The sequence below is a fragment of the Phallusia mammillata genome, chromosome 7 (assembly GCF_965637545.1).
Source record: "Phallusia mammillata chromosome 7, kaPhaMamm4.hap1.1, whole genome shotgun sequence".
Taxonomy (NCBI): domain Eukaryota; kingdom Metazoa; phylum Chordata; class Ascidiacea; order Phlebobranchia; family Ascidiidae; genus Phallusia; species Phallusia mammillata.
The window spans coordinates 9,304,643-9,329,742 of record NC_137258.1 but is presented as its reverse complement, the minus strand read 5'-3'; the positions used below and the strand labels follow the sequence as shown (position 1 = coordinate 9,329,742).

The window sequence follows — 25,100 nt, the reverse complement described above, 5'->3', positions numbered from 1 at the left end:
AAACACACATACACTGTAACTATTAAGTTATATTTGCCATGAAATCATACACAATGACAAATTGTACCTTGCAAAAATTATCACAATTTACTGCGAAGCAACAAACATAAATTGAAGGTAAAAAATAACATATGCAGGAGGCTACTTCAAAAAGGGTAATTGAACTTTAAAGATTTTTATTGCTAAAAATTTCAAATGTGCCCTCAAATACAGTATGGATCTCAGCAATGAGGTCGGTTGTTGTGGTTGATCTGCCGTATTTCACAAATGCTAATGATGCACATTTCTTAGTCAGCATACAGGCTCCATAAGCAGCTACTGCCCCAGGATTTGCGGTGACTTTGGTTTCGCTTTCATTAAAAAAGATGCATTTTAAATTGCTCTAAAAACAATTGTAGCATTTCCCCACTTACTTTTTGTATGCCCAAAATGCAAAGGTTGCCATTGAACCAGAAAGAAGATCGCCTTGTCCACCACATCGTCTGGGACTTCCATCTTCTGTGACTTTAAGAACTAAAACAAAAGCAACACAAGTTTACTCCACAATCTTTTAAAGTGCAAACAAATCTGTTAAATTACAAAAAGGACCTACCTTGATCACCATGGGCAATAATATCCACCTTCCCTTTTCTAACAATAGTCACATCTCCTAAAGCTTTGCTAAGATCAATCGTTTCCTGAACAGGGTCATCATTTCTTGCTTCAATATTCTGTGTTTTCAAACAATTATGGTTCACATTAATTTTTCATTTTTTTAGTGTTATATGTACCATGGCATTAGCCAGTCGTCTAAACTCAACAACGTTTGGAGTTAGAATTGCTCTTTTGTACCCCAGGATCACATCTGGATCTTGTGTGACAAGAAACAGTCCATCCTAAACCAAAAAATACCATATTATACCATTTGCATTGAGTTTCCCACATAAAAACATAAAAATATTGCTTACTGCATCAATTACAATTGGTGTACTTAGTTCTTTTAGTTCAGCAATTATGTCTTTCACAGTTTGCATAGTTGATGAGAGTCTTCCCAATCCTGGACCAATTACCACAGAACCAAGCCTTGGAAGCCAATCTTTAATGGCAGTAAGGTCATCTTCCTTGTCTCTGATAATTGATAGTAAAACAATAATGTTTTACAAAGTTGCATTAAAACTGATCTTTTTGTTTTGTGATCTGTGTTTTGCGATCACAAACAACTGTGTTTTGTGATCTTAAAACAGAAATACTTACAAAAGAGGGTGGACAATAAGTTCAGGGCTATAAGATTTGATTACAGGTGAAGCAGCAGAAGGACAAAAAACATGTGCAAGATCAGCTCCCTAAAAACAAAAGATCTTTAATGTAACAAGGTGATGACTAAACAAACCTCTACTTTATGTAAACCCTTTTTAGACATATTAACCAGAATAAATAACCCCGATGTCAAAACAAAAAATGTGTGTGTTTTTGATCCCAAGTCACGCCAAATTAGGAGACACTTACCACTTTTAAAGCTGATATAGCAGCAAAGTAAGGAGCACCAGTATATCTGTGAGCACCAAAAGTAAACTGTAAAAAAAAAAAAAAACACAATACGCAAAAACAACAAATTACACACTTACTCTTCACTGCCACCTACGATACCAATCCTCCCGGCTTGACCTTTGTGTTGGGAATACGTTAGTGGGGGTATTATTTTGTTAATATCTTCAATCACTTGTGAGTCATTCTGCATTGCACAATTCATCTTGGTGTGTGAGAGGTATGATCTGTTAAGTTAATGTCCACTTGTTATGTTGTTAGATGTAAATTTACTAGATTACAGAAAAACAAATACTCTCACTGACCTTGAACAAGTTTCTCCACCCACAGCAAACACTTTTGCTTCATTCCAGAAAAAAATTTGCAGTAGCTTAATCCCAACAACCAGTCTTGATGGTTTTAGTTTGTTCATTGCATTATTAAAATTTTTGTTTTAGACTATTAAACAAAAGCAGGGTTTTTATTGGTAACAAGTGTTATTGCTAAGAAACTACCAAAAATATTGTTGGGGCAAAAAAACGACGTAAAACCGTACGTTTCCTGAACAACAAACAGCTTTGTAGCAAAAAGTAAACACGAATGCATTTGTCGATATAGGGAGTTTCCCTAAATCAACATGACAATAATTTATTTCATATCAAGCTTTCAGCGTATAAATGAGGGAACTCATCTCGGTTTATTTAAACTCCTGCGAGAATGCGGGGTTTCGCATTGACATTGGGGCTGTTATAGTGCTGACCAGCTACAAGTTTGGGTCTGATGCCGCCTTGAGGTTGTTTTGGTGCATGTCTTCCGCGGCAACCTGAGTCAAAACGGACAGATGTAAAAACGTAAAACTTGAATGCATGTTTATACTCACCGGTAAGTCTGCTGGCAGTGTAAGTGCCAAACACCTCTTTCATCATCGATTTCAACCGCGAAGTCGAAATGTTTGTTATATGAAGGTCCTTCCAAAGCTCGTCAAAATTCTTCTTCTGAGCCTTAGATAAATTCCTACGCATTAAAATAAGGCATTGCGATAACACGCACTAATGGGCTGAAGAATGAGGTTTCATCATCAAAAAATACCAGTAATAGTCTTCTTTAACGGCATCGACCTTTTTTCGAATTTCGTGAACATTCTCAAACGTTTTCGATTCGGTGACATCAATACGGGGTAGACGAACTCGGTAGGCTGATATTTGCCTGGTGTTCCATCCCGGCTGTTTTATGATGTTTCTACCAGACTTGTTCGTTTCTGAAATGCAATGAAAAGATTGCTCGCTTATTGCGCTTAATGTCGTTTTAAAAAAAACTTACTTGTGGCCGTTAAAATCAGTTGAATGGGTCGAGCATAAGGACTGTTTCTTTTCATTTCATCTCCTTCGTTTTGCAGCTTAATGCTTTCGATTTGATTAAAGATCTCCTTCTCGGTCAAACCAAGAGAGCGCGCCCCTTGAAAATCGGATAATTTTCTTTTCAGACCCGTTTTTTATACTAATGATGTTAAATGAAATTTTTTTTTTTCAGATTATTGCCTACTTATAAACATTTGCCATACTTAATTGTTGCACATTAATGTTTTTGGCGCGTATATAAGCCAATTTCTCTTGCCGAAGCCACAAATTTAGCTCTTTTTAACTAAGAAGCCTACCGTCTGCGTAGTGGTGTACAACGTGTGCCGCATGCATCAAAATATGTTTCTTAGCTACTTTTTTTAGCTTTCTTGTGTAATAACCGACGATCTCCATTCGCTGCGTCTCCTCCAAAACGCTTTTTTTGATAAACTTGGACAGAACCTTAAAAATCGAAATGCAGCGGCCACTGTACCCGCATGTTGTTAATACATGCACTCGAACCACAAACCTGGTACATTAAAAAGTCTTTATCATCCGGTTTAGATGGTTGCTGTTGGTTCATACCAGCTCCAACCATGGACATAAATATGTCTTCGTTGGTCATAAAGTTAAGATATTCCTCAAAGTCCATTTCTCCATTTTCATTTTCGTCCTACACGTTTTAAATATTATAGACCGTGCTACGTTTAAGCTAAAAGATATGACCACTGTTACGATTGTGAACCGATGTAGGCTATTTATAGAGCAGTACAATACTGTAATTTTATGATATTGTGCCGAAAATGCGATAATAGTTTGATGGTAGTAGTTGGGTCCTATATGATATTCCCTACCTGGGCAACAATCAGGTCGTAGACAACCTTTTCGTTAACAGTTACTCCCACTCGGCGCAACGTCTCGATAAATTCCTCACAACTAATTCTGCCGTTCCGTTTGTGATCGAAAAACTAATTGAATACATAAACGTGGTTTACCAACAAAACAAAAAAAGAAGGTGATCGACTTCTCAAATCACTATCGATTGCAGGTTATTTACCTGAAACGCCTGGAAAAATGCTTTTTGTTGTCGTTTAGTAAGATGTTTACTTGATGGTGTTAAACGTGTTGGGTCTAGTTTCATAACAGGTTTTCCATTTCCATTATTTTCGTTGTTGCCAATGGCAGGCAGCTTAACTTTCTTTAAAACAGTTGCGGTTCTGTAACCATACAAGATTGTTAAAAACGGTATAAATTTTTTTAATTGATTGTAATTCACTTACCGTGTCGTTGAAACATCCACGGAGTGTTTTTTGCAGATGGACTTTTGCTGGGTGACTTCAGCCGCGATGCCACCATCGAACGAACCGGTTTGTGTCTGTGGCATTTTTATGCATCAAAATACATTTTTTGTTTACACGATATGTTACTGAATACTTCTTACGAGTTAATCTAACAACAACATGTCACCACTTCTAACCATTAACTTGTTTTGTGACATCACAGTTGTGGATGTGACGTTTTACACCACTAAACAACAGCGGTTAAATGTAGCGGTTACATTTGGCGCGGTGTTTATCTTTTTGCTGAGTTACCGCTGCCTCATGTAAAACGGTCCAACGATAGTAAACCTGTTTGTACATTAGAGTATTAGTTACAATGAAAAACGTGGTTGTGTTGGATAATGGAGCTTGTACCCTTAAAATTTGTCGGTCCGGTGAAACGGTGGTAAGGTACGTTTAGGATTGTTTTTTATTTATTTTTGTTGTTGGTTGAATAACTTGAATATACACTCTCATTTTCAAATATTTTCAGAACCGTGCCGAACAGCATATTTCGTTCCAAAACGGAACGCAGGAAAAGCTTTGTGTCTAGTCGTATTGATTCTTGTAAAGATTTTTCGAGTCTATTTTATGTGTTGCCATTTCAAAAGGGCTACCTTCTTAATTGGGACGTTCAACGTCAGATTTGGGATTTCATTTTCGGAAAAGATGTTTTAAATGTAAGTTAACGCGTTTGCCCATGGGTGTACTAAAACACTACATATGTTCTTGTCAAGCTTCAATTATTATTTTTTCTTGCAAAGCTGAAGTTCAATGAAACAAGTGTTATTGTTACTGAACCTCATTTTAATTTTGCTTCAATACAAGAATCAATGAATGAGATATTCTTTGAGGAGTATGAATTTAACAATATTATAAGGATTAATGCATCTACTTTGGCCAGCTATCAGGTATGGTACATTTATGCTCTGAAAAAATACTTAGTAATATATTATTTTGTATGTAGTATTCACATGACAATCCAGAAGAGAACTGTTGCCTTGTTGTTGACTCTGGATACTCTTTTACACACATTGTGCCATACTATAAAAATCGTAAGATCGTGGAAGCAGTTTGCAGGTATATTTCTGCAAAACAGTTAAAAGCATAAACAAGTAACTTTGTTTTCTTATGTTGTAGAATTGATGTAGGTGGAAAGCTAATAACAAATCATCTGAAAGAGGTGATTTCCTACAGACAGCTTCAGGTCATGGATGAAACCTATGTCATGAATCAGGTTACTGTTTATGGATATTTAACTATCAAATGTTTACATACATTATTGTTGTATTCAGCAATATACATAACTTTACTGTTTTGTGCAGGTAAAGGAAGATGCTTGTTACATCAGTATGAGTTTTAATGAGGAAATGGCAACTTGTAAAAAGAAAGGAAAAGAGAACACTGTGTTGCGAGACTATGTTCTGCCTGACTACACACAGATCAAGAGAGGTTATATTAAGGTACTGTGTTGAAAGTGGTACCGAATTTGTAGTAAATTTTAAATTAAGAGGTCAAGACCAAACACACTGAAAAAGAAAGTAAAAACCATAGCCTCAAAAGTATATTAGATGACAAAGTATATTTTTCTATAGCCTGTTGAAGAATCAAAAAAACCTAATCCCAAGTCAAAAACCCAAGAACAGACCATACGATTAACAGTTGAAAGATTTACTGTGCCTGAAATCCTATTTCATCCATCAGATGTCGGAATTTCACAAATGGGTTTGGCCGAGGGAATCCTTCATTCCATCTCCAAGTGCCCAGAAAGTTTGTAGTTAATTGCCAGAAATGTCAAATGCAAATTTTACTCTTTTGTTGAAAGAAATCTTTTTTTAGAATATAGACCACATCTACTAAGAAACATACTTCTGATTGGTGGAAATTGTTTGTTTCCCAATTTTAAAGAGAGGTTGGAGCATGATGTCCGTGAATTGGCCCCTGATGAGCAGGAAATATTTATAACTCTTCCACCAGAGTAAGTTAATGTAGTTTTCAGCTATTAACTGGCAGTTAACCAATTAGGTTGCCACCCACTTTTCTTCACAATCAGTGTGGTAAATTTGTGTGTTTATTGGGTAACGAAACTTTAGTTTTTAGTACATTTGTTTTGTACTATCTCACAAAAGTAGATGTGCAGAAATTTTTTTGGTCAAAGCCTGACCACAGTATTTATGCTAGTGATGGGACGATACCAGGTATTGAAGCGAGTACCGATACCGAGTACAAGTACCACATCGATATACCTTCGATACAGAGTACTTAAAAATATTGTTTTAATACTTAGTTGTGTATCACTGGCTAATTTATCTGCCATGGCCGTGGTTTCGGCGTGTACACATGCATGCAGAAAAATGTAATCTTCAACTGATAGCGAAAAAATATACGTAACCTGGCGGAACTTTTTCCCGATTTTGTGCTGTCCGAAGCAAATATTGGCAAAAAGTTGCCCATATTCTTATGGTGTAAACCGGCCTTCGGTACTCGCATGTTGGTATCGAAAACTGAGACAAAATATTTCGATACTGAGTATCGATACCACTGAAATCGTTCGACACCATCGATACCGAGTTCTGGGTATTCGTCAAATCACTAATTTATGCATTGTTTTGGTTAATAATCTAAAACTTTTTGTCAGCCCAACTACATATGCATGTCAAGGCGGAATGACTTGGTCAAATTCAGATGGAATTAAAAAACATTGGCTATCTCAAAGGGACTACCAAGAGGGTGGACAAGTCACCTGTGCCAAATACTTTCCTGATATCTGACAGATACCTTGTACAGTTCAGGTAAAAACCATACATATATATATGTGTATATTTATGTAAGTATGGTTTGTAATAGTGATCACGTCGTACAAACACTATTTTCCTTCATTTGCAAATTGTGGCAATGTCAGGGTATTAATACTATGATAACTGCAGCTAGCTTAAAAATAACGAACAGTTGTTCACATTGTCACTGCTCTTAATTATACTAATAATGTTGTGCTCAGGTAATGCAATAGGATTTGCCTTCAAGGCTAATGAGAGTTTTCATGAGAGAAAGTCCACGACTTCATCAAGTTCCCGCTGTCTGGCTTCATGGTGAGCCCAGCGCTCTTCAGCAAGCTTTGGAGAGATATTCCACTTATCATGAAAAATGCGCACTGAACATTTTGGACACTTTTTCCCTTCTGCAGTAAACATTTTTAGCTGTTAAGGAACTTATACAGTGATATTAATATTTCAAACCTAACCATGAAAAGGAGGTGTTTTCATAAACTTGTCCAAACAACCATGATGATATAGGTGACCACAGTACAGTCTTTCTGCATAACTAATGTGTGTCATATCCGTCACAATTTCCTGCAAATTTTTTTTATTAGAGCAAAATGTATGTAGGTATAATGATTTAATAAATGAACATACTTCTGGATTCTCTGGTAATGTTCTTTTTCCACAAATGGGACACATTTCAATTGGGTATCGTTTTGCGCAATGTTTCGTTAAAAACTCCAACACTTTTTGAACATGTGGACTTGGTTTGAATTCTGGTTTTCTTGTATTTGGTAAACAAAAGGAAATATTTTTTGCCACAGTATATTAAAAAAAAAAACATGCATACAACATACTTTGGGTCTCGCTTTAATGGAGCTTCAACTGCCTGTCGTGCAAACTCCTTTGCTTGGGATATGAAGTAATAGGCCATTACTGATGGAAAGTTATGTTTATCCAGTTTTAAATCAACGCGATCTATAGGATAGTTTTCTGGAACAACCATTGTGCACTAAAAAAGCAAAACAGCAGGTTTCTTTTAGACTACACAAAAATATAAAAAACACACCTTTAGAAAATACTGTTCTTGCTTTACATGGACAGAAACTTGTCCCTGTTTCTGCTTCATTTTTATGCTATCAACACCTTCCTGGAGCAAAACATAAAGAGTTGTAACATTCAGGTCATTGGATGTAACATCTGTATTACCTGGAGTATATTTTTCTTAACAGCTGTTAGCTCATCTCTGCATGGCAATAATGGATTTTCATCAAGGAACTTTCGTAAAAACTTGATCAGTAGCACGACCTAAAAAGATACAGTAAACAAATATATAATTAAACTGTGTTTTTCGAGAAAAATACAAAATATTCGAACCTGCTTTTGTCCGACATATTTTTTCAACTCCTGGTCGCATATTTGACTAATGTGGTTAACAAGGCTTGGTGGAAAAACTTTGCTTTTAATTTCAATCAGCAAAATTGACTTTGGATAATCTTTTGGGAATTGAATTGAGGCGGTTAATTCCCTGTGTTTTGTTTTTCTGCAAGCAAACAAAAATCTACAACATTACAAAACGTAATGCATAATCTTTCTGCTATCTTTGATTTAAAAAAATTGCACACAGTAAACTAATTTTAAGCACAATACAATCTTAACCAAAGTTTAAATTTTTTAAACTTACAGTACTTTTACAGAAATCAAGTTGCGGTGACATGCAATGATTTGTATACCATCCACTTTGCTCATAAGACTTTTTTCGACCTCAGTTAGTTCTTTTCTAATGATATCTTCCATTTTGAATTAACATGTATTGCAAGTTTTATAGTTATACAGTCACAACCGCCAGGTGGCGATATTCCCAACGAAAATGCATGTAAGCACTCAGGTAAAACCCCTTTAATGCGATAATGTTGTCTTGTTTTCGTTTGCAATGCAATGGATCACATAAACATTGCCAGCTTTCTTTCTTAAATGTGCATTACATACTAAATATCCTTATGTATTCTCAGAAAATCCTTTTGTTGAGCTTTCTTGAATATTTTAAAATACTCCTAAACTTCGTTTGTGTTCATGTCTTGATCAACAACCACTAAATTACAGCCTTTGTAGATTTTATTAAATTGTATATACATTAACCTACTCCCCCTTTACTACACTTACACACTTATCAAAGAAGTGTCAAATGTCCCCCAATTTTTTTTATCAGTTTTGGGACTTTCCCTATAAATCGATGGTTTACAAATGCGGATGCGGATGCAAATCACAATTACAATGTGGTAAATTGCGAAGAAAGAAAACTTGTGATTTGGTTGCATACTCTTGCTAACGTGTTTTAAAACATACGAATCTGTATTGCAACAGTGCATTAATTTGATCTACTATTTTTCTCTGGGATATGCCAGTTTCCTCAAATCCAATCGTTGATGGAACAATGAAAACAAAACAGAGCCACACCACCAGCAAGGTATGTAAAAAAAGTTTCGTTTTAGGTGCCCTACGTTACAGGGTTTTCACCTTTAAATCACATGAGTTCCATTTAAGAATCTCTAAATTTAGTTTTTTGACAGAATGACTTTGCAAACCTAACTAAAACTTTTAACTTTCTTAAAAAAAATACTTACAAAAGGAATGAAAACAACATTTGACAAAACATGTATGGATATTGGATAGCTTAAAAATCAGTTAACCACTATTGGGGCAGTTCAAACGTTCTGTTGAAACCGCTACTGCTCAAAGAAAGGTTACTGCAGATCAACATTTGCATATTGTAAAACACAGTGAAGAATTGTGATGACTTTGCCACAACATTGGTTCCTAAATGCATGTACATATCTTTATCGATCCAAAAACTTTTTGGTAATTCAAGTTCACCTATGTTTTGGGGCCCATTAGTTTCTCCTTGCAGAAATAATTATGTTGTTGAATGCCCAATAAAAATGAGAACCCAATTAAAATTGACTTACAAATATATGTCAGATATATGCATAGCAAATGGTGTATGTGGTTACTTATTATACAAGATGAAATATGTAGATTGAAAATATATTGGAAAGCCACCTTTCTAGTTGTAGTTAATGTGTCAGGCACCTGATAACATTAAACATTTGCATATGTAGTTGGGACCACAACAGATGGTTCATTGGTTTGTGGCATCATCTTATGCATCTGGAAGCTTTACTGAGGAAAGAGTTAGAAATTCGGTTGCCCTATTGCACAGAGTTCCAGCAGCTCGAAATGCAGTTTTACATCGTTTCACAATGTTGTTTGAAGATGCTGTAAGGTCCCATCTGGATCACATAGAATTTCAGTCAACAGGTGGGTTAAATTTACAGCTACTTGTAAGATATTTATGTTTTTACTATAAAAGCATAAAAATGCTTTCAGCTCCAGGTATAAGCCCTGAAATTGCCAGCAGCCTTGAACTAGTTGTGAACACATTGTTTGAACTGCTGGAACAAAGTGGTAAAGCATGGGCTACAATTCTATGTAACTGGTCAGTTGAAGCACTCGGTAAGTGTTAACGATGCAACTTTTTTTATAATAAGCATTAAAAACAAACATTATTAAGGTAAAAATTTAAAATTAAGGTCAAGTAAGTAGCTGCAGCAAACAACGACAAACAGTTCCACCACCAGGCAATCTTGGGCACTTGTTAAGTTTTTGGCTAAATGTTGTTCCAATGAGAATGCTGCTAGATGTTTATCGGACATGTCTAAAAATATTGTAAGTTAAATTTTCTTCTATTGCTTTGTATAACAATCAATCATAATATGGAAGTCAGTAAATATTTGCTTATTGTGTATAGAATTGAAAATAGTCCTCAGTCTTGTGTGGATTCCCTGTTAAAGGCATCTGCAAGCCACTCTCCACATTTTGATTGGGTTGTAGCTGATGTTGGAAGCGCATTCCCTAATGCAATTGTAGAAAGAGTGCTGTATACAGGCTTTAGCAAGTTTTGTAAACTCAGATGGAGTAAGTTATTGCTTAAATTTATTTTCTGATTTTGTAAACTGTTAAAGGTAGAAAAACTTAACATAAAAATAAAATCAATTTGTATTGTAGCACCAATGTCACTGCAGCCATCTGCTTCTATTACTATGAATGAAAATGAACAAACAATTTTAACATCTGTCACAAGAGTATTGGAACATTTGTTCTTGTTTCATCCAAGCAAAGTGTGCAACAAAATTGTTGACATGTTTAAAGTAAGTACATAGGTGTATAGTTGCACCAGTTAACAATTCCACTATTATCACCTCATCTTTAGACACCACCTTCAGGAAAGAGCAGCAGCCACATAAAAGTCACACTCTATTTGATGAACTTGTTTTCTGTGTCTCCAGTTCTTCTTCCAGCCACAACAGAAATGTTTGTGGATTTAAGTATGAGCTGGTGTGGTTTGGTTCTGTAAATACAATGCATATATAATTGCTTCTTTTTACCTACAGTTGATGCTACCAGACTTAACAACTTGTACAAGCAATTTCAAAAGTTAAATCGAAGTCCTGAAGAAATAGCGAAGTAAGCTTTTAATATTGGGCTCAAAATAACATACACTTTCCAGAATTACAGCTTCACTGTGTTAACAGCCTTTCAAGTTTGGTTGTTCACCTTGTGTGCAAGTCATCATCTGGATCAGCCAAGCTAATTTCCTTTTTGTTAGCCACAACTTGTTCAAAACCAACGGGCAAGTTGCAGGGAATGGACAAGGGTGTTTGCAGTGTGTTTTCAAAAATTGTTGTAAGTCCATGTTAAAACTTTGATTTTATTCTTTAAATGTGTTTACCTTACTGAAATCGTGTTTTTGTTTACAGTCTTTGTTGATGGATGATTTAAAGCACATGGCATTAAAAGAAAAAAATGAAACATCCAATGTCTTCACTGAGATCAGTGCAAATTATGAGGAATATTGCAACAACTTGTTAATTTCATGTTCCACTTCTAGGTAAAATTTAAAATTTAACCTACTCATCCCAACCAAATTGGACTTACTATCAGCTTTTACTCATTAATATGCGTTGCAAAAAATATCAGTGCTCATTGTATCACCTATCTGTATTTAGCAAGCTTTCATCTGATGTAAATTATGGTGTTAGTGTAGTTTTTGTAGTAAATAATTACCTGAAACTATTGTATGGTAACATGCATTTGTGCCCAAAAATTCATACCAAACTAGAAATTTAGAAGGGGAAATGTGTTCTAAATAAAACTGCAAAGTGCAACATAACAATAAATGCTCATTGATGATTATATTTCATTGAAACTCTTTACAGGAAAACCTGGTGGTATGATTTGTTGTTGGTGATTTGTTTCTACAAATCTTATGCCAATTCAGTGCTTAGCTACATCTTGACAGAAGCTAACACCCATTCTCATTTAGAAATTTTCTTGCAATTTTATAATGATGTTGCGCCTGTTACACCAGGTTTGTAAACAAATATTTAGGATAATGTGTTTTATGTTCGTTGTATAAAACCTTAATAGTATATGTTAAGTGATAACCTATATCTTCCATTGTAATGCTGGCTGTACACATGAAAAAAGACTTAGTAGAAAGAAAGAGTGTGATATGTTATAGGAGAACATGTTTAGCATGAAGTCGCCACAGCACCAACTCATAATGTGTGTTTTTTTCAGATCTTTTAGATTCAGTGCTGCAAAAGTCATTTCAGTCATTACCCAAGCTGTCCACTGACAAAGCCCTATCTTTACTCACAAATATAAATAGCCTTTGTGCATGGGATGAAGCCAAGGTGCCTAGCGAAGGTTTTAAGACAAGGTATCAAAATGCAAATTATTTACACTTTGTAGCCTCAATTATTTTGCTCCCCTTCATAAAAGGAACATGCCCAAAATATTCTTACCTTCAGCTTGTCCATGTGCGTTTGGCGCGAATGGTGGTTTTCCTAGTTAATAAGTATTTGTTTTACTGCACTGAATAGCCTTAACAGTTACTTTGTAAGAGTTTAAGAACTAAAACACTTTTAACATTGACATACTCCCCAAAATGTTATTGTGCATCTAACAACCTTAACGTCTGGATGAACTGATTTTGGTTGTAGACTGTAGTCTTGGAGTTTAGTTTTAGAAAGTTGGTTGTCTGAACATCAGTACCATTTCGGCATACGTGTGTCAAGAGTTTGATGCTGTCAAACCTGTATTGAGTGTTGTTGTTTTTCACAAAACACTTCTGGTGGCCAAAATGGTAACCGATGTTTAAACAACCAACCATTTTATGACTTGGATGATTGTTGATTTGTAGTAATTGTTTATAACTCTATAGGCCCATGTTACCTACCAGCTGAATAAAAATGACAAAATTACTGACATTTGAGTACATTATGACACTGTTGTTTTACATGAAATAGTTTAGTGAAAATATATGTACTGATTTTGAATTAGGCATTTGCAAAACAGTTGCTATTACTGTTAATTTACACTTTCAGACTTATCAAAAAACTTCTCCTTGTTATTGATGATATTGTTTTGATGGTTTGTAAGCTGCCTATAAAGAAACATTGTGCAAAGCTGTGTGTTGATATTCTCTACCAAATTATGTCTACCACATCAACATGTGATTTGGGTTTGGGAACTCGACTTCTCCCACTTACACAGTCACTTGTGTATTATTTTTATTATCTTCTACACACAGGTAAATGCTAGTCACAAACCTTCAGGCTATATTTTAACCGTACAGTAAACCTTGCTTAAACCGGATTCGGTTAATCTGGATCTTCGCATAATTCGGACAAAACTTGTGGTACAAATTAGTGATGCACCGAACCCGCCTCAAAAGGTGCAGACCGAAACCGAATATTCAGCCTTGTGGTAATTTTGGCCAAATCAGGCGAACCTGAAATCTCTTTCTGATTGATGTTTTCAACTTAACCTTGAGTCGTTGATGCGAGTGAACTAGTTTATGGCCATTTTGCAGTATTTTGCATACAAAGTGGCTCATATTTTTAGACACAACAATTAGTTAGTTGATGACATTTTATATTAGCAATATTTACAGTTTTGGTATAAATTTCAAACAATTAAAACAAATCAAAAAATTCGATTTTGGTCGTATTTTCAAAAAAGTTCGGGCCAAAACCTGATTTGTTATGTAGTAAGGCTTTAGTTAATCGACATCAGTTAATCTGGATCTTCACCTTATCCGGACAAATGTTTTGGTCCAATGGGGTCCAAATTCATAGAAATTTATGTTATATTGTTTACTGTCCTTGACACTATTTACCAATCAATCTTTTGAACTAAGGTCACAAAAACAATGATGCCGCAATGCAAAGTTGTCACCGAGTTTTGGTTCAGTTGACTCAAACACCTGAGACATTTTCTGTGGTTTGTCGACTGTTGTTGGAAGCTTCAGTCACCCAGGTACTTCATTTTAGTATTTTTTTACCAAAGGATAGTGGACTGCAAAGTTTTTCGTATTTCAGACCAGTTTAACCCAAGTAATGAAGTTTTAATTTATAGGAAAGACATTTAGTTGTTTTGTAACCATGGCTCTCACATGGGGGTAGTATTAAAGTTTTGTGATTTTTGTGACCAACTACATAATATTTTAGTTCTCTGCCTCAAACTTTGGTCATATTGCCAGCTGATCATGCACCTATCCCCACCCCTAGTGTTTGCCAACCTCTGTTCCCAAGAACATGTAGTAATGTACAGGTAAATGTAAACCAAAGCAAAACAGAATTTAAGGGTTTTAGGTCCTCTGGGGAATTTACTTAGATGGTTGCTCTTACTTGCTCATGTATACCATGACCAAGTTAAATAAATAGCTTTAAAGAAACAATGTTGGTACAATGTACAACAGGAAGACAACAGTGTTCTTTTTGGGAAACGAATTGAGCCTGAGCTTGATGAGAATGAGATGTCGGAAATTCAAGCTGGCAGGAAAGTGAATTTGCTGGCTTTGCACCAAAAAGCAAAGGCAAAATCGATATTTAAAAGTTCACTTTCAAATGGATTTGTTCCTGTGTCTGTTGAAGCTGGAAGAATTGGTGTTGGGCCGAAGAAAAAAAAGAAGTGCCCTATTTCTCAGGTAAAAGATAAGTTTTGTTTAAAGTTTTATTGCCAATGAATGTTTTATGGAAGTTATTTGGCGTTCTAACCAAGACTAACAACCAGGGTTGGGTAACGAGTCCTATCAGTCGAGTCTCAAGTCAACTCAAGTCAAGTCAAGTCAGTAGGGGTTCGAGTCCCAAGTCAAGTCGAGTCTCAAGTCAAGTCAAGTCAAATGAGGTTCGAGTCTCAAGTCGAGTCAAGTCATTAGCGGTTCGAGTCAAGGCAAGTCCCAAAATGTTTTTGCAAGGAAAGGTTAAAGGTTTAGATAGTTAATCTATTTGAATGGTTCATCACCATTTTTTTTACCTTACAAACGGACTCCGCTTCATTACAGTAAACATATCCCACCAACGTCCCTTTCTTAAAGTAGGGTCAACTTCAATGCAACACATTAATTGACACTCATTAAACAGCGTAGAAAAGAACGTCAATCTGTTCAAAGGAGTTTTTTTAAAACCAAACATTCATATTTTACTGCATGCACTTGAGCGTTTGTTCAGTAATAAGCACTTATAGAAGCAGCTTTCGATTACCTTAACCCAAGCAATAAATACAACGCTTAAGTTTGTGCATGTAGCAGCGACTTCGTTAGGTTAAACTTAAGCAAAAATAACTTCGCATAACACAGTAAATTGCTGCTGTTGTTTGGTTGAAGCCAACTGAACAGGTTATCCATTATAAGACATTTCCGTTTTTTGGTGAAATAACGAGTCCGAGTCGAGTCTCTACTAAGACAAGTCCAAGTCAAGTTGAGTCTTTTCACAACCGAGACTCGAGTCAAGTCAAGTCTTTTAAAAAGGTGACTCAAGTCGAGTCACTGACTCGAGTCTCTCCATCACTGCTAACAACAGAAGTTATGTAGTGCAGGCTTCTATGCTATGCATAGGTGTATGAAGTGAAATTTCATGTTGGGAACTACAAACAAATTATCATGGCCAAAATGTTTAGTACCTGTTTGCTTGTCATGGGTCCTATCTCACTCTAAAAGGGGGCACATATTGTTTTATCTGTTCTTCTACTAATTCTTCTTTTTCTGTGTTATGCATTATTGGTCTCTTAATATGTACAAATCTGCTACTTTGCTGTTAGGTTTAATAACCTACTCCTGTATAGTTTGTAGGATTGTGTATCACAGTTAAGAGTGAGTGTTTGTAATGCTATTAGACTATTCAAAAACAGGCTCTTATCATACATACAAAAAAGGTCACTTAGTATGTGTAAAAAAATAGTATGTTTGGCGCTTTTAAATAGTTTGAAGTTTACCTAAAATCGATGATTTGCAGACAAAAATTAGCATGACATATGGCCAGTGAATAGCAATATATGGGAACACATTTCAGTAAAATGAAACATTTACAAGAAAACATGTCCAGTTTTAATTTTTTGGTCAATAAAATGCCATCAAATCCATCACCTGTTCATAGTCCACTATTATTTTAAATGTATAGTTAAAACATTGGAAACACATTTCTGAGTTTCAGAAACGTAATGAAACTTATCACAGTGGCTTTTGTCCACAGGAATCACAGTCAAGCAACAATGAATGCCTTTCACTGCTTTTATATCGGTGTAGCTGCAAAACAAGTGGAAACATAAATTTGAACAGCTTTACAATTCCGGATGTGCGACAAACCTTTGACTCTGATAAACTTCTGCATCTGGCAGATTGTATAATATCAACAATAACAGTCTCCTCCCCACAATTGGCTACAACTATTACACTAGATGGCGACACAGAGTGGCCATCATGCAACACAAGAAAACTAACAATTGAAAGGTGGTTTATGTAAACAGTTTTTTACGACTTAATGCAGTGCTATGTTTCCAACAGTATTTTGCAATACTTGGATGTAGACTTTTTAGCTAAGATATCTGACCCCTTTAAGTTGTTATTTCAGTTCATGGGGTAAAAATATGTCAACAGCTTTCTAATGCACCTAAGTTGTCTAAACATTCACTGTAATATGTTGCTGTTCGTTCACTATTTAGGAAAACAAATGTCTTACATCCCAACTATTGGTTTCCCACAAGTAAAGGGTTACTTTTTCTGTGTAGTGCTATTAAATATCTGCTACAACCCTAAAATGCATTGTTAAATACCATTGAAGTTTGTATGCCTTAAGTTTAAATGTTTGGGACTCAACAAGTGTGTAATTAAACAGAATCTGAGATCACCCAGATCGCATTTAACCATATTGATCTATATTAATGAAGTTATATTTTTAGGGATTTGCAAATCTTTTACTTTCTGGATGAACATCCATTTGTGTGGCAGCTGCTGTTTCTAATAGCACACAACCATTGTGCATTCAACAAGGTGTCCTCTATAATTCGGTCCTGTATGTCTGTACTTCTGAGTCACTACGAGTCTGACCGATATCAGACACCCCTGCCAGAGACTTCCCTGCACTATCAAGTTGCCACAAAAGTTATGCAGCTTCTTGGAAAGGTACCTTATCATTCATTTTGTGACTGTGCAATTTTTTATGTTTTTGTTACCATTTCAGGGAAAGCTTGTACCAGAACCTTTGTGCTTTGTTGGACAGTTTTTTCATCAGATATCACCTTTTGAAGTATCTGTGCTTTTGACAACTGTATGGAACTTTATTAAGGTGAGGTTTGCAAGTGAACGATAGAACATAAAATGTGTCACGCAACCACGATCAGAAACATTTACATGATTGATACAACCTTATTGAGTTAAATAAAGCATGGACATACACTTAACTTTTAGTTACTGCCCTGTTAGTCCGTTAGGCCAAAACATAATTATTTTTACCACAAAAAGTTAAGTATGGATAAAGTTTACTTAATGTGACAGTGAACAACCTAGTTGGAAAAGAGCTTTAAAAATATTAAACATATGGAAGGTTGCTAACAGATTGATAACCTTAAATCATCATGGAAGACTGTTGGGTTATTGAAAAGTTTAGCAGCCTGTTGGGTTTTTGAAAAGATCTGATTAGAATGGGATTTTACAAGTTCTTAAACCAATTATGTGTTTAACCTTGTAGCTTTACTTGTCAGAGAAATGTATATGTACCTAGTAATACAGGATCATAGCTAAACCCAAATTGACAGTTGTGTATCTTGCCATGTTTTGCAGGAGCATCCATCAGATGCTGAACAAAGCTCTGAAAATCAAAGGGAATTTAAGTTGGAAAACATCAACTTACAGCCATTTTTGACTGTTGTCCACCATGTCTTGCATGCAAATATTACCAACTTGGGCTACCTTTTTTCAACATACATGGTTACAAAATAGTGAACAATATTCTGACCAAATAAATAATTTGTCACTAAACATGGCTCTTCTTGTTGAGAAATACAGTACACAGGTTGGAAAGAATTTTGAATTTTTCACAAGAAAACAAGGGTTGTGTGAGAAACGAAGACAAAAACACAGGTGGAATGTAACAGACATCTTACATTCAATATATACAATATATACACTATTAAAATATATTACAAATCAAAAAGCAGCAACAAAAGAATATATTGGCATTGAAACTGTAGCAAGCTACATGGTGCAGTTGGCAAAAGAACTTAGTAACTGCTGTTGCATACTGGAACTATGTACAAAAAGCTCTTTTTCTACAGAGACTTTTTGCTTTGTGATGTTGTGGTGCCACATTCTTTGAGGCATGTGCTGTGACAGTGAGGGCAGTGGCTAAAATCCATTAGATGAAAAACTCTGGGATGCACTGGACAAGTCATGCGCATAATTCTTCCTAAATACAAATGATTGTGTTTAAACATTTAAATTTGCAAGTGTAGAATAGGCCAGGGGTCATAGTATTTAGATACTTTCCTACAAACTTGTTGTTAAAAATACTTTTCAAGTTGGTACAACCAATTCCAACAATATTATTAATTAGTGCTGAACATTTTCCACAAGTTAAAAAAACTGTAATCTTTCACCTTCTATAAGAAATCCACACATTTTGCATAAAATCGTTGTGTCTCTTCTTTCACATGTACATACAGATTCTTCAAGATATTTTACACTCTGGTTGGCCTGCAATGATTTTCAAAAAAGTTATCCCGCAATAATAAATTGATCAATACGGTTGTGCTGTTTTACCTGTGACTCTTGTGCTGTTTTAGAACTTTGGGCATAAACATTGTAAAAATTTGAATTGACATCCATCGTCTTTCCGGTGATTTATATTTCCGAAACAATCACACATGTAGAAAACACCTATCTGCAACCTTTTGTGAAATGACCGGTGAAACAAGCAAAGTAAATTTGCGAGCGATTTACGTACGTTTTTTCTGTTATAATCAAACTTATACCAGACCCAATACGATTACTAAACTTACGCAAAACGCCTAAGAAATAAATAAGTTTATGAAAAGAATAGAACGCAATGTTCAGGCAAAAATCATTGGTTCAGGAGTGCACGAACAAAAAAAACATTTTACACAGGCATCAGCTGACAACCTCTTGCATAAACAAAATATGGTAGACGACGGTGTTCAAAAACACGCGCCCTTGGGAACAATTTTCCCAAACTAGATCTTTACGCTAGAGTATATATAAAATCAAAATTTATGTTTGCATTTTAAGAAGTTAAAATTTGTAAAAAACAGATCCCAAACATAATTTTTTAACGTTTTTTTCTCGTGGATATAGTGATAGTCACGCCTGAGTACACATCGTGGCCAACGGTAAATTCTAATTTGTTCTCTCCAAGAAAGTTCTGGAAGTCTGGTGAAAAGTAAGATAAAATCTAGTATTGTGTCGGCAGGACTCTCAATACATATTCGAAAGTTTTCGCTGTTTAGTTTTTTTACCTTTCGGCACTAAAATGGCTGCCGTCGGAACAGTAGCCTTTGATGAATATGGTCGCCCGTTCATTATCGTACGAGACCAGGAGCAAAAATCGCGACTAAGCGGAAAAGATGCTATTAAGGTAATAAAAATTATTTTGCCGAATATGTGTAACATATAATTCACTTCCTATTTTCTTCACTCATGTTAACTAAACAAATATAAAAAATAACCGTAAATCATTTTAATTTTATTTAGTCTCATATTCTTGCTGCGAAAACAGTTGCTAACATTGTGAGGACTTCACTTGGTCCAAATGGTAAGTTGTTAGTTCAAAGGTCAGTTTATTCTTTTCTGGGTGTATTTATTTTCTTTGTGTCATTTTGTAACAGGCCTAGATAAAATGATGGTGTCACCAGATGGTGAAGTGACCGTAACAAATGATGGAGCCACCATCCTGGATCAAATGGATGTCAGTCATCAGATTGCTAAACTGATGGTAGAACTTTCAAAATCTCAAGACAATGAAATAGGAGATGGAACTACAGGGGTTGTTGGTCAGTCATTTTTATGAATTAATACCCTCACATCAATACTTTTGAGTGTTGTACAGTTGAAAATGCTTTAGGAGTTAAAAAAACATTTAAAACTATTTTACTAACATTTGTGTTTTCAGTGTTGGCCGGGGCCTTACTTGAACAAGCTGAGGAACTACTGGACCGGGGAATTCATCCTATTCGCATCGCTGATGGATATGAATCAGCGATGAGAGTGGCATTGGAAAGACTGGATGCCATTTCTGATGACTTTCCTATTGACCAAGCCAATACTGAAAACCTAATCCAAGTGGCTATGACCACTTTGGGTTCCAAAATGTAAGACATTTTTTGTTTTTACATATCTATTTTAGTTGTTTGACAGGAAATTCAACCTGTCTTGTTTTCAGAGTCACAAAGTGTCATCGTCAGTTTGCAGAGATTGCAGTTGGGGCAATCATGTCTGTTGCTGACTTTGATCGAAAGGATGTTGATTTCGAACTAATTAAGGTTGAGGGAAAGCAAGGAGGGAGACTAGAAGACAGTCAACTGATTAAGGGTGTTCTAATAGACAAAGATATGAGCCATTCACAAATGCCCAAGGTTTGTGATTTGAAGAATACATATAATTTTTACTTTCGAAAGGGCACGTGATATTCTATTTTTTATTTTCCTGTGTTTGCTTGACATGAAGGGTTTATAAAACTTATTTAACATATGATTAGTTCAGAAGGATATATGGATGTGGCATCGTATCAACAAGGTGGAAAAACTTTACCTACTCCAAATTATACTCTTGTGCTTGCCTTTAGATCAGGGGTTCTTAAACTGGGGGGGGGGGGGGGGGGGCGTGAGGGGTTCGCAAGGGGGGCACAGCTTCACTGCAAACAATTGTAAATGAATACATAGGAATAATGTCAGCGCTGATTTCGAACTTATTGTTTGGAAATTAAAGTAAACTTTTCATTACTGTGAAATGGATGTCCAGTCCACGAGGCGATTTTTATATGGGTGCCAAGATATGGTCGTTCTAAAAATCCATTTACAATCTGTTAAATTGTATAGTTAATCTTATCTTGCAAGCAATGCTTGTATATTACGTCACAAGTAACAAAATATGGCAATTGTTTGCGCACAATTAACACTTTGTGTCTTGTCTGTGACATGACAAAAATGGCTTTGGATCAATCCTGGGCGTTGCAATCCCATGATAGTAGGTACAGGAATATTAATTGTACATGTCATGACAGTAAACTTTCGTAAGGAGTAGATTAATTTTTGAATGTAACAAAGTTATCAATACGATTTGGCAAACCAAAAATTGGATCGCGAGCCGGATGAAATGGCGGTACATTTTTTATTTGTTCTTAATTTCGCATCAGAGATTTCCTTGATGTTTAGTGCATCAACATTTTCTGGGCGACATATGCGTAGTTTACAAGAATACTGGCAACGTGGCTCTGTGCGCGCAAAAGCCTTCTTTTTTGCAACTTATCAGTGTTGAAGTGGCTTTTTCCAACGTTCGTAACTAACTTGACAGTAGCTTAAAGAGGGCCTACGATGTATGTTGTTTCCGAAAACAAGACAAACATCATCAGTGCTAATATTTATTAAGAGGGGCGTGAGATTAAATAAACAGTGTCAAGTGGGGCACGACCGCAAAAGTTTTAAGAACCCCTGCTTTAGATACTGAACATGCCGTATAGGTAAAGTATATTTATCTGAATTCATCACGATGAATGACTTAATGATTTAATAAATATGACTCTAAAATCTAAAACAAAATATGAAGGTTTGCATGGATGATTGCCTACAGAAAAAGTTATACAATATAAAGCTTAATTGTAGTACCCAGTTTAAAACAATTAGAAAAACATGTGAATCTTATAACATATAATATTTTAGACAATAAAAGATGCCAAATTGGCTATCCTCACCTGCCCATTTGAACCACCTAAACCAAAGACAAAGCATAAGCTGGATGTAACATCAGTAGAAGATTACAAAAAATTGCAGAACTATGAGAAAGAGAAGTTCCAGGAAATGGTCAACCAGGTGATGTCCATATGTGCCCATAGTTTAATATTGGCGTCTAAAATTTCAAATTCTTTACTAGGTTAAAGATAGTGGTGCAAACTTGGCCATCTGCCAGTGGGGATTCGATGATGAAGCCAACCATCTCTTACTGCAAAATGAGTTGCCTGCAGTACGTTGGGTTGGTGGACCTGAAATTGAAGTGAGTGAAATTGAACAAAACATTAAATAAGTCACCAGTTCCTGCTGTGCTAAAATACACCTTATTTTTTAGCTGATTGCAATTGCTACTGGTGGCCGGATTGTGCCGCGATTCTCTGAGTTGTCATCAGACAAATTGGGTCATGCTGGAATTGTTAGAGAACTGTCTTTTGGCACTACAAAAGATCGTATGCTTGTCATAGAGGGATGCAAAAACAGTAAAGCAGTTACTATCTTTCTCAGAGGAGGCAACAAAATGGTATTACAACTTATCTGTACATCTTATGTATTAAATCTCCAATCTAATGGTACGTTTCTGACAGATTGTGGAGGAAGCAAAGAGGTCTGTCCATGATGCTCTATGTGTCATTCGAAATTTGGTCAGAGATAGCCGTGTTGTTTATGGAGGAGGAGCTTGTGAAATTGCTTGCTCCATTGCTGTGAACAAGGCTGCTGATATGGTGAGCAATTCTTACCATATATGTACTGTTATTAATATGGCTACAAGACTACGCCGATTTTTCCAAATTTAGAATCCATCTTTGGAACAATATGCCATGCGTGCATATGGCCATGCATTGGAAACTGTTCCACTTGCTTTGGCAGAAAACAGTGGTTTGGGTCCTATTCAAACTTTGACTGAAGTTCGGGCTCAGCAAGTCAATAAAAACAACCCCCACTTGGGCATTGACTGCCTTAATAACGGCACTAATGGTGAGCAAGCTGTTTAATAAAAGAAAGATAATCTGTTTGTTAAGCCTAAGTTATTATGACTAAAGATATACAACTTTTGTAATGCTTTGATACCTGTATTTATGGAATCATCTAAACGGGAATTCTGATTCTGTTTTTTGGAAACCTGTTTCCATATTAAGATTTGTACTTGTTAAAAACAGTGATCGTCGCTAATTAGGCTGCCTCTCAGAGGGTCTGATACCGCTCAATCGATTGATTCTAAGGTGTAAAATAGTAGCATGTTTTGACATTTTTAAATTTTTTTTTTTTAGATATGAAAGTGCAACATGTACTTGAAACTTTGGCTGGCAAAAAGCAGCAAATCTCGCTCGCCACTCAACTCGTTCGCATGATTCTCAAAATTGACGACGTCCGTGCTCCTGGGCAACAACAGGGATTCTGAACACCATAAATAAGCTCTCAGCAACTATAAGTGTTCCTTTGTTGAGCTAGCGTTAAACTTCAACATGTCGCATGAGAAGTGTTGTGGACGTATAGTTCAATGTTCGTATATCTTAGTCCAGATCCGTTTTGATTGTTCCGTATACATTACAATAAACCTGCTTGTCATTTTGTAAGTTTACTATTATGTGTTAATATGTTTGGTTTTCCTTCAGTAGGTTTAAGGCAATTCTTGTGGTACATAAGTCATTTGCCATGTTGATATTTAAGTGCGGAGTCGCGTTAGCTAAGTTTCAAAGAACAGGCTCGAAAGTGCGGAAATTTATTTGTTGCAGACTGACCTAAATAACAAATATGGATAATTACTGAAGGGTGACTTTTTACCAAATGTACGAGAAAAGAATGCAAAACAATCTCGGATGTTTTCAGTTGAAAGATCGATGAATTGGCTAAAATAAACTGATCTATTTGACCCTTCTGTTCTATGGACGAGTTGTATTTTTTTTACTGCAGTAATACGAAGAAACTCAGTGGTTGTCTGTATTATAGATGTTTATGAACCAAAAATGAGTTTTTTATGTTAAAAAATGCGGTAATAGCTAGCTTTTCTGAACGTAAGTAGTTTTGAACCATTTTCCTTGGTAACGTGCCGGTTGTCATGCTTGTCATCATGATATCGCCTTCGGTAAAAAAAACTGGTTTAACCCAAGTCGACACATCGCGTGGCTAACCCATAACCAAAAAAAAATTAAAAATCGGTTATATACAGGGAGTCGAATCGCTTGTCATACGGGTTCAGGTTCGGTTCGGGTTTACTTCGTTTTGTTTTTAAGGGTTCGGGTTCGGTTCAGGTTTTTAAAAATGTATATGTTCGGGTTTGGGCAAATTATCCGGTCCGAACCGGTTTGCGGTTTTTAAACCGGTTCAAATTTTCATTCGTTTCAATTTAATTCTACCTATCATCTTCCTGGCCTTATCAAACCCCACAAGATTTTTGACACGCCCTATAAGTGTTATCTCGCTTATTCTTAAGTGCGCTGTTTCGAAAAAAAAATCAATATAAAACAGACTGCATTTTTTAACTGGTTCAGTTCCGGTTCGGGTCCAACGCCAAACAAAATATAGGGTTCAACTCCGGTTCGGGTTTTTAGAAAATCGTAATTAGCGGTTCGGGTTCGGTTCGGGTTTAATGAAATTAACCGCCCAAACCGGTTCGCAGGTTCGGGTTCAGTTCCGGTTCGACTCCCTGGTTATATAAAAAAAATAAAAATCGGGTATGTATATACATATATATATATATATAATATATATTACTCAAGTCAATATATTGCTTAAGTCAATAATATGTTATCATATTTTTCATTGCAAGTCGGCAAAGCTAAAAATACATTCCTGCAGCCATTTTTTAGCATTTTTTCTTTCGA

At 35.8% G+C, this 25,100-nt stretch overlaps 7 protein-coding genes across 9 annotated transcripts; 3 read left to right on the top strand and 4 right to left on the bottom strand.

Moving 5' to 3' along the window:
- Window positions 1-14: 14 nt before the first annotated feature.
- Window positions 15-1,981, bottom strand: LOC145238246 (ATP-dependent (S)-NAD(P)H-hydrate dehydratase-like). Its single transcript, XM_080101357.1, has 9 exons — window positions 1,830-1,981; window positions 1,605-1,751; window positions 1,486-1,531; window positions 1,234-1,322; window positions 948-1,107; window positions 771-875; window positions 593-710; window positions 414-513; window positions 15-350 (listed from the first exon to the last, which is right to left on the bottom strand). Exons 1-9 carry the CDS (start codon window positions 1,934-1,936, stop codon window positions 167-169), a joined length of 1,056 nt encoding a protein of 351 aa, XP_079957483.1. The 5' UTR covers window positions 1,937-1,981; the 3' UTR covers window positions 15-166.
- Window positions 1,982-2,022: 41 nt separating this feature from the next.
- Window positions 2,023-4,358, bottom strand: LOC145238253 (EF-hand calcium-binding domain-containing protein 3-like). Its single transcript, XM_080101367.1, has 9 exons — window positions 4,121-4,358; window positions 3,898-4,057; window positions 3,695-3,808; window positions 3,370-3,513; window positions 3,158-3,302; window positions 2,824-2,958; window positions 2,593-2,761; window positions 2,384-2,517; window positions 2,023-2,326 (listed from the first exon to the last, which is right to left on the bottom strand). The coding sequence occupies exons 1-9, from the start codon at window positions 4,222-4,224 to the stop codon at window positions 2,205-2,207; spliced, it is 1,227 nt and encodes a 408-aa protein (XP_079957493.1). The 5' UTR covers window positions 4,225-4,358; the 3' UTR covers window positions 2,023-2,204.
- A 59-nt stretch (window positions 4,359-4,417) lies between these two features.
- On the top strand, window positions 4,418-7,579 carry LOC145238244 (actin-related protein 6-like). The gene is made up of 10 exons (XM_080101355.1): window positions 4,418-4,570; window positions 4,653-4,839; window positions 4,924-5,070; window positions 5,127-5,239; window positions 5,300-5,396; window positions 5,485-5,622; window positions 5,755-5,929; window positions 5,999-6,137; window positions 6,798-6,951; window positions 7,158-7,579. The coding sequence occupies exons 1-9, from the start codon at window positions 4,497-4,499 to the stop codon at window positions 6,928-6,930; spliced, it is 1,203 nt and encodes a 400-aa protein (XP_079957481.1). The 5' UTR covers window positions 4,418-4,496; the 3' UTR covers window positions 6,931-6,951; window positions 7,158-7,579.
- Window positions 7,198-8,838, bottom strand: LOC145238247 (uncharacterized). Of its 3 annotated transcripts, XM_080101359.1 has the most exons (8): window positions 8,603-8,831; window positions 8,296-8,461; window positions 8,128-8,226; window positions 7,988-8,068; window positions 7,776-7,930; window positions 7,573-7,702; window positions 7,401-7,509; window positions 7,198-7,337 (listed from the first exon to the last, which is right to left on the bottom strand). In XM_080101359.1, the coding sequence occupies exons 1-8, from the start codon at window positions 8,713-8,715 to the stop codon at window positions 7,198-7,200; spliced, it is 993 nt and encodes a 330-aa protein (XP_079957485.1). In that variant the 5' UTR covers window positions 8,716-8,831. The 3 variants fall into 3 exon arrangements, with proteins under 3 accessions (XP_079957485.1, XP_079957484.1, XP_079957486.1); XM_080101358.1 differs by having other exon boundaries at window positions 7,401-7,702; window positions 8,603-8,835; XM_080101360.1 differs by lacking the exon at window positions 7,988-8,068 and having other exon boundaries at window positions 7,401-7,702; window positions 8,603-8,838.
- Window positions 8,839-9,155: 317 nt separating this feature from the next.
- On the top strand, window positions 9,156-19,217 carry LOC145238240 (integrator complex subunit 5-like). The gene is made up of 19 exons (XM_080101350.1): window positions 9,156-9,385; window positions 10,038-10,236; window positions 10,306-10,431; window positions 10,509-10,644; window positions 10,727-10,893; window positions 10,984-11,126; window positions 11,189-11,303; window positions 11,370-11,442; window positions 11,511-11,661; window positions 11,736-11,866; window positions 12,195-12,346; window positions 12,559-12,700; window positions 13,368-13,573; window positions 14,183-14,301; window positions 14,744-14,971; window positions 16,515-16,771; window positions 17,221-17,443; window positions 17,502-17,606; window positions 18,101-19,217. The coding sequence occupies exons 1-19, from the start codon at window positions 9,317-9,319 to the stop codon at window positions 18,257-18,259; spliced, it is 2,901 nt and encodes a 966-aa protein (XP_079957476.1). The 5' UTR covers window positions 9,156-9,316; the 3' UTR covers window positions 18,260-19,217.
- LOC145238251 (uncharacterized protein CG13380-like) lies at window positions 18,334-19,277 on the bottom strand. The gene is made up of 3 exons (XM_080101364.1): window positions 19,079-19,277; window positions 18,916-19,012; window positions 18,334-18,725 (listed from the first exon to the last, which is right to left on the bottom strand). The coding sequence occupies exons 1-3, from the start codon at window positions 19,142-19,144 to the stop codon at window positions 18,589-18,591; spliced, it is 300 nt and encodes a 99-aa protein (XP_079957490.1). The 5' UTR covers window positions 19,145-19,277; the 3' UTR covers window positions 18,334-18,588.
- Window positions 19,278-19,663: 386 nt separating this feature from the next.
- On the top strand, window positions 19,664-23,857 carry LOC145238874 (T-complex protein 1 subunit epsilon-like). Its single transcript, XM_080102149.1, has 11 exons — window positions 19,664-19,910; window positions 20,027-20,087; window positions 20,161-20,325; window positions 20,445-20,643; window positions 20,715-20,907; window positions 22,210-22,359; window positions 22,421-22,540; window positions 22,613-22,798; window positions 22,863-23,000; window positions 23,073-23,253; window positions 23,547-23,857. Exons 1-11 carry the CDS (start codon window positions 19,806-19,808, stop codon window positions 23,675-23,677), a joined length of 1,629 nt encoding a protein of 542 aa, XP_079958275.1. The 5' UTR covers window positions 19,664-19,805; the 3' UTR covers window positions 23,678-23,857.
- Window positions 23,858-25,100: the final 1,243 nt, after the last annotated feature.

Coding starts and splice junctions, on each gene's coding strand:
- LOC145238246 (XM_080101357.1), bottom strand. CDS start 1,936: ATGAACAAACTAAAACCATCAAGACTGGTTGTTGGGATTAAGCTACTG. Junction 711..770: donor GACGACTGGCTAATGCCATG/GTACATATAACA, acceptor TTGAAAACACAG/AATATTGAAGCAAGAAATGA. Junction 351..413: donor GCATTTTGGGCATACAAAAA/GTAAGTGGGGAA, acceptor TTTTAATGAAAG/CGAAACCAAAGTCACCGCAA.
- LOC145238253 (XM_080101367.1), bottom strand. CDS start 4,224: ATGCCACAGACACAAACCGGTTCGTTCGATGGTGGCATCGCGGCTGAA. Junction 4,058..4,120: donor GTGGATGTTTCAACGACACG/GTAAGTGAATTA, acceptor GTATGGTTACAG/AACCGCAACTGTTTTAAAGA. Junction 3,809..3,897: donor CATTTTTCCAGGCGTTTCAG/GTAAATAACCTG, acceptor GTATTCAATTAG/TTTTTCGATCACAAACGGAA.
- LOC145238244 (XM_080101355.1), top strand. CDS start 4,497: ATGAAAAACGTGGTTGTGTTGGATAATGGAGCTTGTACCCTTAAAATT. Junction 4,571..4,652: donor TCCGGTGAAACGGTGGTAAG/GTACGTTTAGGA, acceptor AAATATTTTCAG/AACCGTGCCGAACAGCATAT. Junction 6,138..6,797: donor TTTATAACTCTTCCACCAGA/GTAAGTTAATGT, acceptor ACTTTTTGTCAG/CCCAACTACATATGCATGTC.
- LOC145238247 (XM_080101358.1), bottom strand. CDS start 8,715: ATGGAAGATATCATTAGAAAAGAACTAACTGAGGTCGAAAAAAGTCTT. Junction 8,227..8,295: donor AATATGTCGGACAAAAGCAG/GTTCGAATATTT, acceptor GTATCTTTTTAG/GTCGTGCTACTGATCAAGTT. Junction 8,069..8,127: donor TTAAGAAAAATATACTCCAG/GTAATACAGATG, acceptor GTTTTGCTCCAG/GAAGGTGTTGATAGCATAAA.
- LOC145238240 (XM_080101350.1), top strand. CDS start 9,317: ATGCCAGTTTCCTCAAATCCAATCGTTGATGGAACAATGAAAACAAAA. Junction 11,304..11,369: donor AGAAATGTTTGTGGATTTAA/GTATGAGCTGGT, acceptor TTTTACCTACAG/TTGATGCTACCAGACTTAAC. Junction 16,772..17,220: donor AGAAAACTAACAATTGAAAG/GTGGTTTATGTA, acceptor TTATATTTTTAG/GGATTTGCAAATCTTTTACT.
- LOC145238251 (XM_080101364.1), bottom strand. CDS start 19,144: ATGGATGTCAATTCAAATTTTTACAATGTTTATGCCCAAAGTTCTAAA. Junction 19,013..19,078: donor AAACAGCACAAGAGTCACAG/GTAAAACAGCAC, acceptor AAATCATTGCAG/GCCAACCAGAGTGTAAAATA. Junction 18,726..18,915: donor GTGTGGATTTCTTATAGAAG/GTGAAAGATTAC, acceptor ATTTGTATTTAG/GAAGAATTATGCGCATGACT.
- LOC145238874 (XM_080102149.1), top strand. CDS start 19,806: ATGGCTGCCGTCGGAACAGTAGCCTTTGATGAATATGGTCGCCCGTTC. Junction 20,088..20,160: donor GACTTCACTTGGTCCAAATG/GTAAGTTGTTAG, acceptor ATTTTGTAACAG/GCCTAGATAAAATGATGGTG. Junction 20,908..22,209: donor GCCATTCACAAATGCCCAAG/GTTTGTGATTTG, acceptor ATAATATTTTAG/ACAATAAAAGATGCCAAATT.